Genomic DNA, 16,954 nt, shown 5'->3' with positions numbered 1-16,954 from the left:
GCTGGGGAAGAGCTGGGCCTGGCACAGCTTTGTCCCTGCATCTCCTGATGCCTAGGGAGAGAGCCAGAGCGGTGCTACCTCACCCTGGCCTCCCTCCCTGGCAGCTGGGGGGGGAGAAGCGAGGGCAGGGGGGCCCAAGAGCTGGGGTCCACTTGTGAGGAGAGGGCTGGGGGAAGAGGGGGCGAAGAGCACGGGGCCTACAAGGCCACTCTCGCCCCTGGTGACCAGAGGGAAAGAACTGGGCCAGCCTTGGGCCAGCCCAGCCTCCCAGTGAGAGCTAGCCAGGACTGGACTGGCCTTGGAGGTCCTGGCGGCTCAGGGAGGGGAGAGAGTTGGTGCAGGCCAGTCCTGCCAACCTTGGCCTGACCCTCCCTGACAGCCAGGGGAAGCTGGGGCTTCCTACCCCCTGAGATAAGGGGTTGGCGAGCGTAGTGAGCAGGGGGCACTGGTTCCTAGTTAGCTTACAAAAATCACTGTTCCTCTTTCTTAACACTTTGGCTGTTATGCCAGTGTACTTAAACATTTTAATTCAGCCCAAACTAACCTATTCCTATAAAAGCTTAGATACCTTCGTAACTACTCAAAGTAAAGTTAAATAGAAATACATATATTCATGGTAGTAAAATAAGCATGTGCGTAAGTGTTAACAAGGTTGGGGCCTAAGAAAAGCGTATTTCTTCCTCCTTCTCTCAGAGATTTTGGGACTTTTTTCCAGGGCAATTTTAGTAACTTTGTTTTCTCAAAAATAATTACAAATAAGATAGTTGTACTGGCCATTACATTTGTGAAGCATGTTGGTGGTCCTGGACTGTTATATGTTGTGATCTAAAAGCCAGGAATGCAACAATATTACAAGGGGTAAGATTAGAGAATTTTTGTAAAAGTTTTGATTAAGATCTATTTTTCTCTGCTGTGCTTAATAAAATATTGTTATTGTGCATGATCAATTGTCTTTTTGTTTTTTTGTCTTAGTTGACCAAACAAAGCAATAAAGTAACTGTCTCCAAATCATTATGTTCATGGAATACTACAGTGTTTGTTCCAGAAAAAATAAGCTGTCTTGCTCAGACGCCTCAAATTTCAGTTCTCTCAGGTATGACTTTCATAATAAATGTACTGATTTATATTCTGAATGACTGCTGACATGGCAGTTAGATTATTAATAGAAATGGTAGATATCTGTTTATTCCTTTTAATTATTGAGCTCTGACAAATTAAAAATGTATTTGACTTCAACAGACTACTAATATTTTGCAAGATGAATATCAGAGGAGTAGCCATGTTAGTCTGAATCTGCATAAACAACGAGGAGTCCTGTGGCATCCTATAGACTAACAGATGTATTGGCTCATAAGCATTGGTGGGCAAAAACCCACTTTGCTCACGAATGCTTATGCTCCAATAAATCTGTTAGTCTATAAGGTGCCACAGGACTTCTCGTTGTTTTTGCAAGATGAAGTCGTTACTCGGAACAGACTACAGATTGGACCTCCCTGGCTTGACTCCCTCAGGACGTGACGGATCCTGGACAAGGGAGTTTTCCAGATTAGGAAAGGACTTGTGGGTGGAGTGTCAGCCTCTCTGCTGGGCTCCTCTCCCAAGCTACCTGCCACTGCTGCCCTGGCCCCTGACTGCAACAGCCCTGCTGGCTCTGTAGTCCCACGAGAGCCAGTGGACCTACTGGGCCTGTGTGCTCTGGAGGCCCAGCAAGCCCTGGTTGATGGTGGGTTAGCCAGTTTATGGACAAAAAGGATTTTACTCAATGGTTACCCAAACCAAAACCCAAGCATTGGAAACACTCAGTTTTTAGGCAACAATTACACTACTTCTGCTTGTACTGACTCTTCCATTGTTCACTTAAGATTTGCTTTAGATGATGTAGCTAGAAAGCTGAAGGAATCAGTAGAGACCATTGAAAGAAAAATAATCTCTTTATTATTACTGTAGTGTCTAAGGGTACATCTATACAGCAACATTATTTCAAAATAACTAGCATTATTTCAAAATAACTGCCTGCTGTGTATATGCGGATTAAGTTATTTTGAAATAATGTTGAAATACTGTCAAGCTGGAGGACAACTTACTCCAACTCCTGTAACCTTCATTGTAAGGGAAGTCGGAGGAAGAGTGCTCTATTTCGAAATAAGTGCTGTGTAGATGCTCCCAATTTTGAAATAAGCTATTCTGAAATAAGCTACACAATTAACATAGCTCAATTTGCATAGCTTATTTTGAGTTAAGCCCTGTTGTGTAGACACACCGAAGGAGTCCTACTTACATGCTAAGACACATTTTTGCCAGGTGCTGCAGAAACACTGAATGAGAAAACAGTTCATGCAGTGTAGATATAAGACAAGAAATATCTAATGGATACAGACAGATGGGAAACAATGAGACCATGTTGGTGTGCATGATAGATAGTGGTAACAATGGCACATGTTTCTGGAGAGTTCCTTCCCCATGCATGGAAGTGAGTCAAGATGACAAAAAGGCAGCTAGGTTGTGAATGTGGGATTCAAATGAACAGGAGAGATAGAGCTGTTTAGAAAGAATGATGGCAGCACTGAAGGAGGAGAGAACTGATTTGTAGTGGAGGAAGTCAGCCTGGTTTTGGGATTTCCATCTGAAATACAGCCGCTCCCCAAGTTGCGAACAGTCGAGTTATGACCATTCGCACTTACGACCAAAGCTCCTATGGAGCAGTCATAAAGGTGGTCCCCGAGTTACAAACGCGACCCGTGCTTACAAACAGCACAGTCACGTGTAACTCATTGGGGTCCGATTTACGAACGGATCGAGTTACGGCCAAGTGTTTGGCCCATAACTCGTTTGTAACTCGGGGAGAGGCTGTACTCTGAAGGGCAAGAGCAGGATCGGAGGAAGAGGGTGTGGGGAGGAGAGCCAGGGAAGGTGAAACTTGGCAGGTGAAACTTGTGTTTGAAAGGATTGGCAAAAGAAGCAAAGGTAGATCAGAGGCTGTATTTTGAATGTTTTGTACAAAAGATGATGTGCATTTGGGGAGGGTCTCATGCAAGTGCAACCTATTGAAGTTATTAAAACTGCTTCTCATCTCTCCCCCCCCCCCCGCCCTTCCCCACTAAAAGAAATCCAAGTACAGTAGTAGAATCTCAGGCTACGTCTACGCTGCAGGTATTTGTTGCTCATTAGCATTTGTTGTGCTGTCATTTGCATATCTCTGCCGATGCTTTTTGCGCAAGAGGATTTTGCGCAAAAACAAGCCATGTAGACGGGTCCGTTCTGTGCAAAAACCCCTTTTGCACAAGATCCTTTATGCCTCAAAAAAGGAGGCTTGCCCTGCCCACCCAGCGCTCCGGCTGGGGAGTGAGGTTGGGAAGTAGGGGCTTCTGAGAGCAGGGTTATTTCCCCAATGGCCTGACTTAGTTCCCAGGTAGAAGCACAGGGTGGGAGGAGTAGATTGGAATGCAGGGGCATCAATTTTTCCAGGAGCATCCCATTTGGCCAGAGTCTCCGGGAATGGGCCTCATTGTTACAGTGTCTAATTCATCACTGGCTGGGCAGCGTAGTCTTTAATCTGCTAAAATGGCTGAGCCATCCTTTCAGTTGGTGCCTCCTCTGGATTCAGTGAGAGTATAAATGAGTGTGAAGGCTGTCTGCAGAGAAAGCACCCCCTGTCCTTGCTTTCTTTTCCCACCAGCTGGGGTTTCGTCTGGACCTAGCAGATGTATTAGTGAGTGGGGAAGTGCTTCAAGGGGGCTAGTTTTTTCTTTGAAAGAGAGACATGTCAAAACATGTTAAGGTTTTGGTAAAACACTGTATAAGTATCTATTGCTGCTTTTTAAAAAAATGTAGTCCTATTTTATGGTTCAAGAATAATTCCTTATAATCTGAATTTGGTGCTTGTTTCCATTCATTTGCGGATTCAGTGTCTATAAAGATGACCTTTGAAACTAAAAAGGAAGTAAATGCAGCTCCTTAAGATGAAAGTTTAACATTTAGAATTATCCTCTTTGTCTACTAGTAATCTTTCTTGCTTGCTTGCCTACACTTATAGCACTGCCGTGGGAGAAATTCTCCCATCATCATGTGTACTCCACCTGCCTAAGAGATGATAGTGATGTTGGCTACAGAAGCCCTCCCATCAACATAGTGCTGTCTACATTGGGATCAGTTAGTATAACTGCATTGCTAAGGGATATGGAGTTTTCCATACACCTGAACTCTGTAGTTATAAGGACACAAGTCTGTAGTGTAGACTAAGCCTAAGACTCAGCCTGCCATTGAGTTTGGATGATTTGCTGAAGACTTTTTCTTTTTGACACAAAGCACAGGACTCCTCTGCCTTTTGTTGTAATCTGTATTCCTCTGCCTTATTAAACTCTTATGTACCATTCTTGCCTTAATGCAGGAGGTAGTGTAAATACTGGAGCATTGTGTATGTCGTTTTTGTTGTTTGTTTTTTCTCTGTAGAATCTCCTGAAGGTTTGTTCTTTTTAGCTCATGCGTAATTTTAAACAGTGACACATGGGAACATACTGGGACAACCAATTGCGGTTGAAATGTTTGCTAATTATACGTGGCTGGCAATGAATGGCTTACCTTACCTTACAATTAATGGTTGTATGATCTGATCAACAATAGAAACCTTTCCTGGTTGCAAGATCCTTAACATTCTGGGGTAGGAGAAGTGGTCTGGATTTCTTTTTTTTTTTTTTATTGAAGCTGTTCTCCAACTTATTGTTCTCAATAGTAAACTTTTATGATGACTTCCTAACGTCTCTATCCTTTACTTTTTCTAAACAGATGAGTATTCCAGGCCAGCCGTGATTGGGCATTCAGGAAATGTTAGTTCATTCCTGGACAGTACTGCAGCCATTAAAGAAATTCTTGTATCAGTTCTAAATGCATCTGATATTAAACCATCTTCACTACCAGAGAAAACTGCATTGCAGAAAACTGAAGATCCAGACAGTGATATGGAACACTTGGAGGAGGGTAGTGATGGTGATTCTAATGATGACACTGACTTAGATTATACACCTCATAATATTGCTTCTACACAAATGGACATCAGATTTGTAAGGCATAAAGCATCTTGGGATAATACCCAGTGTAATTCTTCTAAATCTTCACTGGATTCATTATCGTGCCCACTTTCTCCTGGCAGAAGTCCCATCAGTTCCACTTCAAATAGCATCTCTTATTCAGAAATGGCTCCCCTGCAGGGTGATTACTTTACTCAAGTGACATTAACTGGAGGTACTGTGACATCATTGGCAAAATCTGCTAGTATGTGTTCAGAAAAAGAACTTAAAAACTCTCCAAGTTCACCAGACCAGCCTTTGGCTTTTAAAGGAATCTCTCCAGATTCAACAGCTAATGAGCTGTCAGCACCATTTAGAAATGTTGAGACTTCAGAACCTGTGACACTTCGAGACGAGGACAGCAGTGTTCTTCCCCTGAGCGCCCAGTCAGCACCCTCAGATCAGCAAGGTAACTTTCATTTAATCACTTTCAGTTTGATTTTTATAGTACCAGTGGATAGACCCTAGTGAAACTGGTCTCACTGTGTGGATATAATTGACAACGCAAACTCTGCCACTTGGGGCTTGTCTACATTGTAGTGTTTCAAGTGTAGACATTACCTACAGCAACAGGAGAGCCCCTCCCATCAGGGAAGGTAATCTACCTCCTCAACAGGTGCTAGTTACATCAACAGAAGAATTTTGTTGTCCTGGTGCTGTCTACACTGAGATTTAAGTCGACTTCCTGTGCTACTTAGGTGTGGATTTTTTCCATCTTTGAGTGATGTAGCTGGGTCAACCTAACTTTGTATTGTAATCCAAGCCTTGGAATGGGACTTAGTAAAGATGGAGGAATAACAAATTCAGAACTTCTGTTTTTTGGGGGCAAAACCATCAATGAAACTCTGACTAGTTAACGTGTGTGTTATTTGCTTGTTGTAAGAATGCTAACTGATTCTAATTTAGTATTGAATAACTAGTAGAACAGAGGTCATTTAACTCTTAATAATGAAGGTAATGTAACTTAAGAGACTATCATCTGACTTTTTCTTATCTCAGAATTTCCCTTATGCTAAAAGCAAATAAAGTAAATCATGGTGTTTTTTTTGCTTTAGCTAATGATTGACAGATGTGCTGGAGAGGATAGGATGCCTTTGAGACCCTTATTATGTTTGACACCAAGCTGCAGACAAGAAAGAGGGATTGTTTCTCTGACTCTGTTGGGGAGTCATCTCTTCTCTGGGTACTGCTATATGCCACACTTGACTCATACCTTTTTCAGAATTTATATTACATTTTACCAAAAGGCAGGTATTGTCAATGGGATGGTGTCTTCAGATTTAAACCAAAAACATTTCATGTTGCATCCACCTTCTTCAAATTACATGAATCTTAATACTGTGGTTTATTTGCAATATGCTCATATCTTGTTCCTTTAAAAAACACATTTATTTCTACAAAAATGCGAACAGTAAGTTTGCTTGTTCCTGGGGCATGGCCTCTTAGAATTATGATAAATAACTTCTGTTTTATAGGAATCTATTTTCTCATCAGATGCTCCCCACTTCTCTTTGTGAGCACATGAACAGAATCAGGAGCATTTTATAGGAATCCCTTGCTCTAAATATAGCATGCACAACATTGCTGATGTTAAGCTTCAGTTTTTGTTTGTCATATGAAGAGTGCAGTCCCAGACTGGCAAAGTTTTCTATTATCAAGGTGCAGGACAAGTTGTGACTTCAGGGGCGATGGCATGATCTAGTGGACAAGGCACTGAACCAGGAATCAGACCTGTCTCTCTTTCTCTCTGCCACTGGTCTCCTGAAGGCAGGTTGCTTCATGCCCCTATGTCTCCTCCTATCTTTGTCTGTATTGTCCTTTAGAGTATAATGGGCTGCTGATTGCAACCAGGGCTGTCTCTTCCCATGTGTTGGTACAGTGCCTAGCACATTGGGGCACAATCTCAGTTCAGACCTCTGTCTGCTACTTTAATACAAATAAAGTGAGCGTGAAGGGAAAGGGTGCGTGGTGGTGGGGGGAGGCTGTACTCTCTTCTTTACGATTTAGTACAAAGATTTGAAGTGTCAGAGCCTTGGTCTTCAGAATTTGATTTTTTTTTTCCAATTTTTACTTTAGAAATCTCAGGGTTGTCAAATCTTCCATACCTAGTTTTGCTGAAGCTTTCAGAGGACCCAGAAACATGGATTGGGAATCTCCTCAAGGCCTGTTCTAAAAGGCATTTAATGAGAGCTATTGACTTCAGTGTGCTTTGGATCAGGTCTTCAGTTACTAAATGAAATGGTAGAGGTCTTGAATCTTCACCAAAAATGATTCTTAGTCCAGTAATTAGTCAGGCACTTTGAATTAAATAGGTGGAGCCTTAAACAAAAGTAACAATGTGAGTAAAAGTCATCCTCAGTCCTCAGTGAATTGGGGTTCCTTTCATTGGTATAATTGTATAACTCCTCTGTTATCCTGGAAGCATAAAGTTGGTGAAGATGTGAATTTCTGGTGTGGCTATTTGGCCAGTTGAGTGTGCATTATAGCAGTAGCCACTGCAGTGGCTTCTGTTTCAGAACTGGTTGGACACCATGGTTCTAGTCTCTCCCAGTTGTAAATGGCTAATATTATGTTAATTCAAAACATGTCTTGATCCTGCAGTGAGCTCCTAAATTGGCAAATCCCACTACAGGATCAGGGACTTGAACAATAAGTTATCTGGGGGACACAGTTTCATAGCTGGGAGCAGTTGATTGGTGTGGCTGTGATGATTGCGGTTTGCTCCAGTTAGGTACTTTGTTCACTGAACCAGGTATAATGTATTTGGATTCTGTCCGGAATAAACAAGGGAAGAAACAAACTACACCCATGTTTGTAATCACATACAGCTAGTCGTGCAGGTTTGGCTAGTTTAATCCTGGCCAAGTCTCCAAACCATTTTGCCAGGGTTTGTTGTACATTAAGTTGCATGCAGCTCTCTGTCTTGTTGCTAACAATGGAGGCTTGTAGGATGGCTCATGAATCTGATGTCATTGGCTAGTGTAATGGTCACCTGGAAACAAATGCTAAAATGAATTGAGGGGAGAGGAGTGGCTAAAGATGTAAACACTTTTAAAAAGTCCTTCTCTTTGTTAATACTTTAGATCCTGCTCTTCTCCCCCTCCCCAGTTTCTCTGCAGAGGTGGGTAGGGCCCTGGAAATTTGTGGAAATCTGTATCTGTGAATGTAGATGCAAATAACTTTGGATCATTTTTGCAGCTCTTGGACTGGTTGCAGGTACAAATTTTGTATCCAGAGCCCTGCAAATCTGCTGATTCCTGCTTTATATCCTTAGACCTTCTTTGTAGATTGTGGATCGGATGCGGATACAAATTTTGTATCCACGTAAGTGTAACCCACGCATCTAGTGTGGTTCATTGTCCCATGTAATGGCACTTAGACCACTTATAGCAACAGATGAGAACAAGGGAGCTCTACAGCCTAAGCTGAGAGCCAGTTGGCTTTATAGTTCAAGCTGTAGAGCAGTGGTCTCCAACCTTTTTACACACAAGATCACTTTTTAAATCTCAGAACAGGCGAAAATCTACCACCCCGCCCCTTCCTTGAAGCCCCGCCCTCTCTATTCTCCTCCTGTCCATCACTTGCTATCCCCAGCCCTTATTTACACACTCTGATAAACAGTTTATTTTTAAATTATGTGATACATTCAATTAAAATCACGTGTTTATAGTTATGAAATAAATGGTCTGTTTTTTATTCATGCTATTTAAATCTAAAATGAAGCATTTATAATTATACATTTTGTGGGGACAGAGTACTGCGGCTGGGGGCAGGGGAGAGGGAACAGGGTGCTGGGGGGGTAGGGGAGAGGGTTCTGCAGCAGGGGACAGAGTGCCAGTGGGGACTGAGTTCGGTGGCTGGGGACAGGGGAGTGGGGACCGAGTTCGGTGGCTGGGGACAGCATTCTGTGGCTGGGGACAGGAGAGTGGGGACAGCATTCTGTAGCTGGGGAATGGGGGCTGGGGAGTGGGGTGCCAGTGGGGGCAGAGAGTGCCCTGCATCTCCCTCCTCCCAGCATTCCCCCCCCCCCAGGGAAACCAGCAGGCGCCTGCCCCAGGGCCAACCCCCCCTCCCATGCAGGGAAGCCCCGCGCACGGGCGCCTGCCCCAGGGCCAACCCCCCCCATGCAGGGAAACCCTGCGCGCGGGCGCCTGCCCCGGGGCCAACCCCCCCTCCCATGCAGGGACGCCCCGCGCGCCTGCCCTGGAGCCGACCCCCCCCTCCTGTGCAGGGAAGCCCCGCGTGCATGATATCAATGGGTTCCTCCCGTGCAGGGAAGCCCCGCACGCGCCTGCCCATAGGGCCGCGCCCCCCTCCCCTCCCGGTGCAGGGAAGCCCCGCGGGCGCTTGTCCCCACACAAACCCCCCCACGCCGGGAAGCCCCGCGTGAACGCCTGCCCCGGGGCCAACTCTCCCCTTCCCCGCCGGGAAACCCCCTGCACGCCTCCCGCGGGGCTGACTCACCCCTCCTGTGCAGTGCAGGGGGCCGGCAGAGCAGCTAGCGCACTTCTGGAATTGCCGGAAGTGGTGCTAAGCTGCAGGACTTCTGAAGCTGACACTACCTCTTGAGGTAAGTAGTGGGGCTTCTGGGGGGTGGCCTCGAGATCGACCAGTAGCTCGCGATCGACCTGTTGGTGACCAGGGCTGTAGAGGCTCCTATACAGAGCTCCTAGGTTCAAATCCACTCACTGGCAGTTACACAAGGCTCTATCTGTCATGCATAATTGAATTTGTCTTCATCAAATTATGATTTCTGTTTTTGCAATCTCTTCCATTATGTTCTGTGCTGGAAAAAACATTGTCAAGATTAGTCTTTTGCACTTATTCCTGACAGGTGCCCAGTCCAGGAATGACACCTTGTTGAATGGTTTTGATTTATAAGCTCTCAAATCAACAACTTTGTTTCTCACAACTATACCCAATCCTGTGGAATAATGAACTCTTTCCTCAGAAGTCTGACAAGGGGTAGGAGCTAGAATTTCTCAGTTTGGACACCTGCTGTAGATCAGACTTCAGTCTCTACTAGGGATATAAGCGAGTAATCGACTAACCAATAAGCCTAGGCTTATCAGTTAGTTGAGCCAACCACTCGCTTTCTCCCTACCCCATTGCTGCCTCTGTTTCAGAAGCAGCAAAGGTGAGAGGAAGCAGGAGCCAGCGCTAGGGGGAACGAGCTTAAAAGTTAGTTCCTACCCCAGTACCATCTTTGTGGTGCTGTCTGCCCCCACCGCCCCTCTGCTGCCTCTGGGATGTGTGGAGGGAAGGCTGCCTCAAAACAGCCCCATTCAAGGCAACCTGAACTGGCCACGGGCAGAGGCTGCTTTTGCAGCAGCCCTTGTCCTGTGTGCCTGGCTCTTATTACATTTAAACTGCAGAGCAGCAGCGGGATAGCTCCTTGACCTGGTGCAAGCTGGGGCTGAGTGCCTTCCCTTATCAACTAATCGTATAGTCATTAAAATTTGTATTGACTACTTGATTAGTGAATTACCCACCTCTTAACATCCTTAATCTCTACATAGTCCAGATGTATCACTGTGAACATTTTTTTGCTCCCATTAAATTCTTTATTTCAGTAAAGGATGAAAGCAGCTGCCTTAGAGAGAGAGAAATGCAATTAGATTTCAAAGTAGTTTTCATTCGTTTTTTTTTTTTATTCATGTCATAAAGAGAAAGGGACACACTCTGACCTCACTTGCAACCTGTACGGGTTCCCATTGACTGTGATGGGAATGGATGGGAGTTAAGAGGGCAGAATTTTGCCAAATCAGTTATGTCTATCTGACATTTATATGACAAACCTCAACCTGTGCTGTCTGTTATCTTGCTTGACGAGAAAGTTGGCTGTTGAGTAATCCAAGTGTGAGTGTTTCTGGCACTTGAGCAGTTCACAGGAAGGTCTGTTTCTCAGATAAGAGCAACCTTTAAGGAACCTTTAAGTAGGCTAATAAATTAGCTGCATCACAGCTCCCCTATATTGGGGCTAAAACTGACAATTCTTGGGCTGCTGTTTTTTAGAAGCAGGGAATGTGCTCCAGAGATTAATAGTGCATGTACAAAGAGGCTGAAGGTATTTTGCCATGCCCTGCTGTAGCAGCAACTGGTATACATAGCTATATTTTTGAATATACTCGCTGAAGTTTCACAAGGCTTATAGCCAAATAAAAATGCTTCATGTACTGAGAAATATTCAGTGCTAGTTAGTTGGAGGGAGTGACATTCGTAAACCATTCTTATATGTTTGGGGGAGTCTCTGTTCTTTATAATTTTAAGCAGAACATCTGTGGTGGAAATGATCTAGTTTGAAAAAGACAGACCATTTGCCTGTCTGGATGTTCTAAATCATTTTGTTGTGGTAAACTTAGAATGAGCCAGGTGCTGTGAGTACATAAGAAGACAGGCCCTGCCCCAAGGGGGTTTTAATTGAAACAAGCCAATACATGCAAGGCAGGGAAGAGAGAGACACCTGTTGTGCTCCTGTGTGTCTTATCTTCCAGCCAATGGCTAACAGTTCTGAACAGCTTTAACTTGCCATGTGCTTACTGTAGTACCATAGAACAGCAGTTCCCAACCATGGGTGTGTGAACCCCTCTCTGCCGGGCTGTGGTACGTTGCCAGCCCATGCCCCCAGCTTTTATTTAGTCTGCCCACTGGGGTTCCCCAGAGAATTCCCTTTGCGCCCATACCCATGTAGCAGCTGGGTGAGTGGAGCAGCGGGCAGCCGGGTGTGCTGGAGGTGGGCTGTGGTGAGGTTGTCCCTACTAGGGCAGCCTCAGCGTGGCCCTGGTTCTAGCTCTGGTGGCTGCTACGTGGCAGGGCTGCGTAGAGCGCGGCTGCCCCGGCCAGTGAGGCCAACCATCCTGGGATGGGCAGTTGCCCTTGTGACCCTATTCTCCTTCCCCCCACAGAGATGGTGCTGGGGAGGAACTAGCTTTTAAGCTGGTTTTTCCCCTAGCACTGGCTCCTGCTTCCTCTCACCCTTGCTGCTTATGATACAGAGGCAGCAAGGGGGTGGGTAGAAAGCGAGTAGTTGGCTCAACTACTTTAGATGCGCCTAGCCAGCAGGTACACACATTATTAATTATTATTATTATTATTATGCATCATTAAGCGCATAGGAAAATATGAATGTGCAGAATGTGTCAGCACTGTCAGACCTGTTAATTGCACCAGAATTAAAGAGGCAATAGTTGAGGCAAAAGGTTTGGACTGGAGAATACTCTTTAGCAAGTATTAGAAACAATTTTAATGTTTTTTTTGTAAATGTGTGTGTGCCCAGCAGTTTTTCAAATTCTTGTTAATCATCATGTCTCTCCCCGCACTTTGATTTGCCTGATAGACCATGGGCTAAAATTACCATAATGAATATGCAAATATTTCAGTGATGACCCACCAACAGTTTTTGAATGGGGTTGCCAGTCTGTGGTATAAAAAAAGTTGGGAACCACTGCCATAGAGTACCCTCGCTTCACCATGTTTTTTTTTTTTAAATGGCTCAGGTCCATACTTCTCTTTTTGTAGTTCACTGTGGTGGTATTTTATGCACTTGGCAGTGACCTAAGTGAACAGCTTTGGGTTTTGCTTAGAATTCTGAGGCAGGTGTAAAATGAAGCTATGTGTTGAAGAGTATTTAAGTTTTCTTTCCCCTAAGCTTGACATTCTGTCTCCAGGTTGCCTGGATAACTTAAGCACTGTCTATATTTTCAAAAGACAAAGGCCTCTCAAACCATCTCTAACTTTGGTCATTCCTACTCTCTCTTTCCTCTCCCCAGTTGACAGTTTTGGAAAATGGGGCAAGTTTTTCTCTTAGGCTAAGTATAGTTTGTGTAGCTTTTTCCGATTGCTTTTCTGGAAGAGGCTTTTCTGTCATTTGGCCCGGTTGGGGCTAATAATAATGCTTATTGTTACATCTACAGGTGCTACTTCAGCTTTAACCATTGGAACTGTTTCCCGGAACCGTTCCTTGCAGGGTATCGTCACGCTTCCTATGGACGTGGAGAAGGTGAGAACACTGTATTGATTGTACCAATGTTCTAGTGCAGAATAATCACTTATGAATAATTATGCTTGATTGTTTGATAGTCTATGTAGAACCAATTCCATCTGATTGGTGTTAAGAGGAACAAGCTCTAGTGATGCCAAAATTAGTCTTTACAACTTGCTATTTTTTTCTTTTTTTAAAATGCCCTTTCATTCTGTTTTAGGATGAGCTCTTCATAGGAATTAAAATCCAGTACAGTTTTTCAATGTTTTTCATCTATACTCCATCCTTTCACTTACTCCAGAGAATGTAATACTTTAAAAAACTCTCTTTTTCATTCCATGTTTTTTCTAAACATCACATTTCCTCAACTTTCAATTTATCTGCTTTATTTCACACTGTTTTGTGAAAGTGTAGCACAGGATTTGTATCGTGCTTGTGCCATGTGAAGGAGTAAGTCATGTTTCCTTGTTCACTTTCTCCATATCAGTCAAGATTTCATAGATCTCTGTCATAACCCCTTTTAGTCCTCTCTTTTCCAAGCTAAAAAGTTGTCAGTTTTTTAATCTCTGCTCTTAGAGACGCTGTTCTATTTACCAAATCACTTTTGTTGCCCTTCTCGGTATGTTTTCCGGTTCCAATATATCTTGTTAGATGGAGTGAACAGAACTACACAGAGTATTCAAGGTCTTGGCATACCATGGAATGATATAGAGACATTATGATATATTGTCACCTTATTTAGCCCTTTCCTAATGGCTCTTAATATTCTGGTAACTTTTTTTTTACTTCTGCGGCATGTTGAGTAGATGTTTTCAGAGAACTATTCTTAATGATTCCAAAATCTTTCCTGAGTGTCAACAACTAATTTAGATTCCATCATTTTGCCACTGCCTATCAGTGGGAAAGCAGAGAGTAGAGCCCAGATTTCTTGAATTCCAGTTGAGTGCTCTGTCCAGTAGGCATCACTGCCCCCCTTCACAAATGATCAGAGGAAAGATCAAAAGAGCTCAGTCATGATGAATGAGAGATGGGAGAAAATAATAAATATTAAAGGGTTCAGACATCCAGGATGAGACCAGATGTTTAACTAGAAGTATAAAGCTAAGAGGGTGGGATAGAGCTTAAGAGGATAGAATTAGGATGGATATCAGGAGACTGTTGACTTCTGTTAGGCAGTGAAGTAGTCTCCCCTGGGAACTGGTAGAACACTAGACAAAGCACTAATCTACGTATTGAAGATTACAATCTTGCCTTGACAAGGAGAGGTAATAGATAATTTAATAGGTCTTCTCTACCTTCCTTCTCAAATTTTTAGTGGATTATTTGATATATGCCACTCGCGAGTTGCTGCTCTAGATCCTGAGGGTATTTTTAAGCCATGGGCTTTCCTATGAGACCTTGAAGTTGCGTGCAAGCAAGGAAACAAGCCACTACATAATGAGAACCAGCAGATTTGTGTTCCATTTCTGGCTCTATGAACAACTTCCAGTGTGATCTTTGAGCTAGTCACGCAGGTTTCTAATACATGCAATTCCCCTCCTGTAAGGGATTAATTATACCTTGCAAACATCAAAGAATTAAGTCTGAGAGATAGGCACGTGCTTTTGCACTTCTGTTTATGTCTCATCTAAGTAGTAATATTAAAGCCTGCCACTCCTTCTCACTTCAAAATTAACATGCACATTAAAGTATCTCTGTATACCTTTAATTGGTCCTAGTAAATAAGCTACATGATTAACACATACTTACTAAAACTTATGTTGTTGTAATCTTGCGAATACATCATTAAAAATGCTGAATGTACACACCTGCCAAGAGACTACTCAATTAAGCATTTGAAGCGTCCTCCTTTTTGGTTTAAAAGAAGGAAAGGACATAAATACAACATATGCTTTAAAAATTGACAGACATAAATTGAGTTTCTTAGATACTGCATCTCTTATCTGTATTGTTTTATACTAATTTTCTTCCATTTCATAAATTAAAGTCCAGGTATGCTTTAAGTTTGCATTTCTTGGCTTGTAAAATGTTGGAAAGAGAAGATAACACTAATTTCCAATTGATCAAGTAAACTAATAATAAACATGCCTCTCTTCTGTGTCCAGGAGAATGCACACTTCTTTATTGCAGATATGATCATAGCATCTGTAGAAAAAATGAAATGTAATATCCTAAGTCAACAGGCAGAGCCCTGGAATGCGGTGGAAACAAGTGGATCAATAGGCAGCTATCAGACTTATTCAGAAATATCCTCTTACACCAGAATGAAGACACAATCTGCTTCTTCTGCATCTTCGGACAGTGGCTGTGAAGGCAAGTTATTTCATTTTTACCCATATTGCAGTATTTCTTGCCAGTCTTTGTCTCGTTAGCCTACAGAAAGATTCCCTGTCCTGTCTAATGTCCACCGACTCCCCAGACAAGTTGTCAGGAATAACATGTTGCTTGTCCCTATGAGATTTATCATGGATAAATCTGAAATCTGATTCTCCAAATGATTCCCAGGCTTGCCCGTTCTTCTCTTTCAACATTCACATCTTTTATGGTTTGCATCTCTCTTTGGAGTGTGCACAGGGGTGTGTGGTGTTCTTTGTGCTGGGCTGTGATTCACTAGAAATTGTAGTTCATGGTTTTTGTTAGTAAAAATGTCAAGTTAGGATTTTTAAAAAACCCACCTTCCAATGCAATATTTGCAATGTGTGGTTTCTGCATCTTCCCTTTTTTGTATTAAGGGGGTAGGGAATCTGACTATCTTCATTAGCTGATGTATCAGTCACTAGACATTTGAGTAAGAAGAAGTCTGAAGCAGTATCTGTGGACATATAGCATGTCAGGGTAGCAAGTGCCTGTGCTAGTGTAACACTGTACAGTACATGAATTTGTGAAATGGGCATGTCCCAAAAGGGATTTTAATCTGTTGTGCAACATGAATTTAAACGGTGTCACTTCTTTGCAGAGGGAATATAAATGGAGTAGAAGTGTATTGGGTGGAGGAAGCACATTACTATTAAATATTTATAATTGCAGGATCTTAACACAGGCTTGAACCAGCTCAGACCCCCTAGTGTCACTCAAAATAATATGCACACTAAAGTGCCTACGTCTACCTCACTCCTATAATTAAATCTTAGTGAATATGCTACATGGTTGAACATATGCTTTCTAATATTTATGTTGTGATCTTGGAAATACACCATTAGAAGTGCCTAAATATACCTGCCAAGAGACTACTCAATTAAACATTTTAAGTTTCTTCCTTTTTGATTTAAAAGGAAAGAAAATAAATGCAACATATACTCTTTAAAAAATTAAGATGCACATAAATTGAGCTTTACAAAAGAAATGACCGTCTCTACCCTACAGAACATACAACCGAAAAGCTCATTGTACGTTGAGGCTACGTCTACACTGGCATGATTTTCTGGAAATGCTTTTAACGGAAAAGTTTTCCGTTAAAAGCATTTTCAGAAAAGCGTGTCTAGATTGGCAGGACGCTTTTCCGCAAAAGCACTTTCTGCGGAAAAGCGTCCGTGGCCAATCTAGACACGCTTTTCCACAAAAAAGCCTTGATCGCCATTTTCGTGATCGGGGCTTTTTTGCGGAAAACAAATCTGAGCTGTCTACACTGGCCCTTTTGCACAAAAGTTTTTCGGAAAAAGTCTTTTGCCCGAATGGGAGCAGCATAGTATTTCCGCAAAAGCACTGACAATCTTACATGAGATCGTCAGTGCTTTTGCGGAAATTCAAGCGGCCAGTGTAGACAGCTGCCAAGTTTTTCCTCAAAGGAGATGATTTTGCGGAAAAACTTGCCAGTCTAGACACAGCCTGAGTGTGTGGCTTTTGTTTGATGGAAAGGGAGAAGACCGTTTCTGAAGGTTTAAAATAGGACATAAGATCCAAATGTATTAAT

The 16,954-nt window shown here is 43.0% G+C and overlaps 1 protein-coding gene across 2 annotated transcripts in view; it reads left to right on the top strand.

The window, feature by feature from the left end:
* RUBCNL (rubicon like autophagy enhancer) overlaps window positions 1–16,954 on the top strand; it is a 43,314-nt gene that overhangs the window by 14,594 nt on the left and 11,766 nt on the right. For both annotated transcript variants that reach the window (XM_025182108.3, XM_075919022.2), the window contains exons 3-6: window positions 973–1,093; window positions 4,783–5,472; window positions 12,977–13,062; window positions 15,150–15,357. In XM_025182108.3, the coding sequence (XP_025037893.3) occupies window positions 973–1,093; window positions 4,783–5,472; window positions 12,977–13,062; window positions 15,150–15,357 (1,105 nt within the window). The remainder of the gene's footprint in view (window positions 1–972; window positions 1,094–4,782; window positions 5,473–12,976; window positions 13,063–15,149; window positions 15,358–16,954) is intronic.

The sequence above is a fragment of the Pelodiscus sinensis genome, chromosome 1 (assembly GCF_052426305.1).
Source record: "Pelodiscus sinensis isolate ZL-2025 chromosome 1, ASM5242630v1, whole genome shotgun sequence".
Lineage (NCBI taxonomy): Eukaryota > Metazoa > Chordata > Testudines > Trionychidae > Pelodiscus > Pelodiscus sinensis.
The sequence above is the reverse complement of the archived record's forward strand: the minus strand, read 5'-3'. Positions and strand labels throughout refer to the sequence as shown.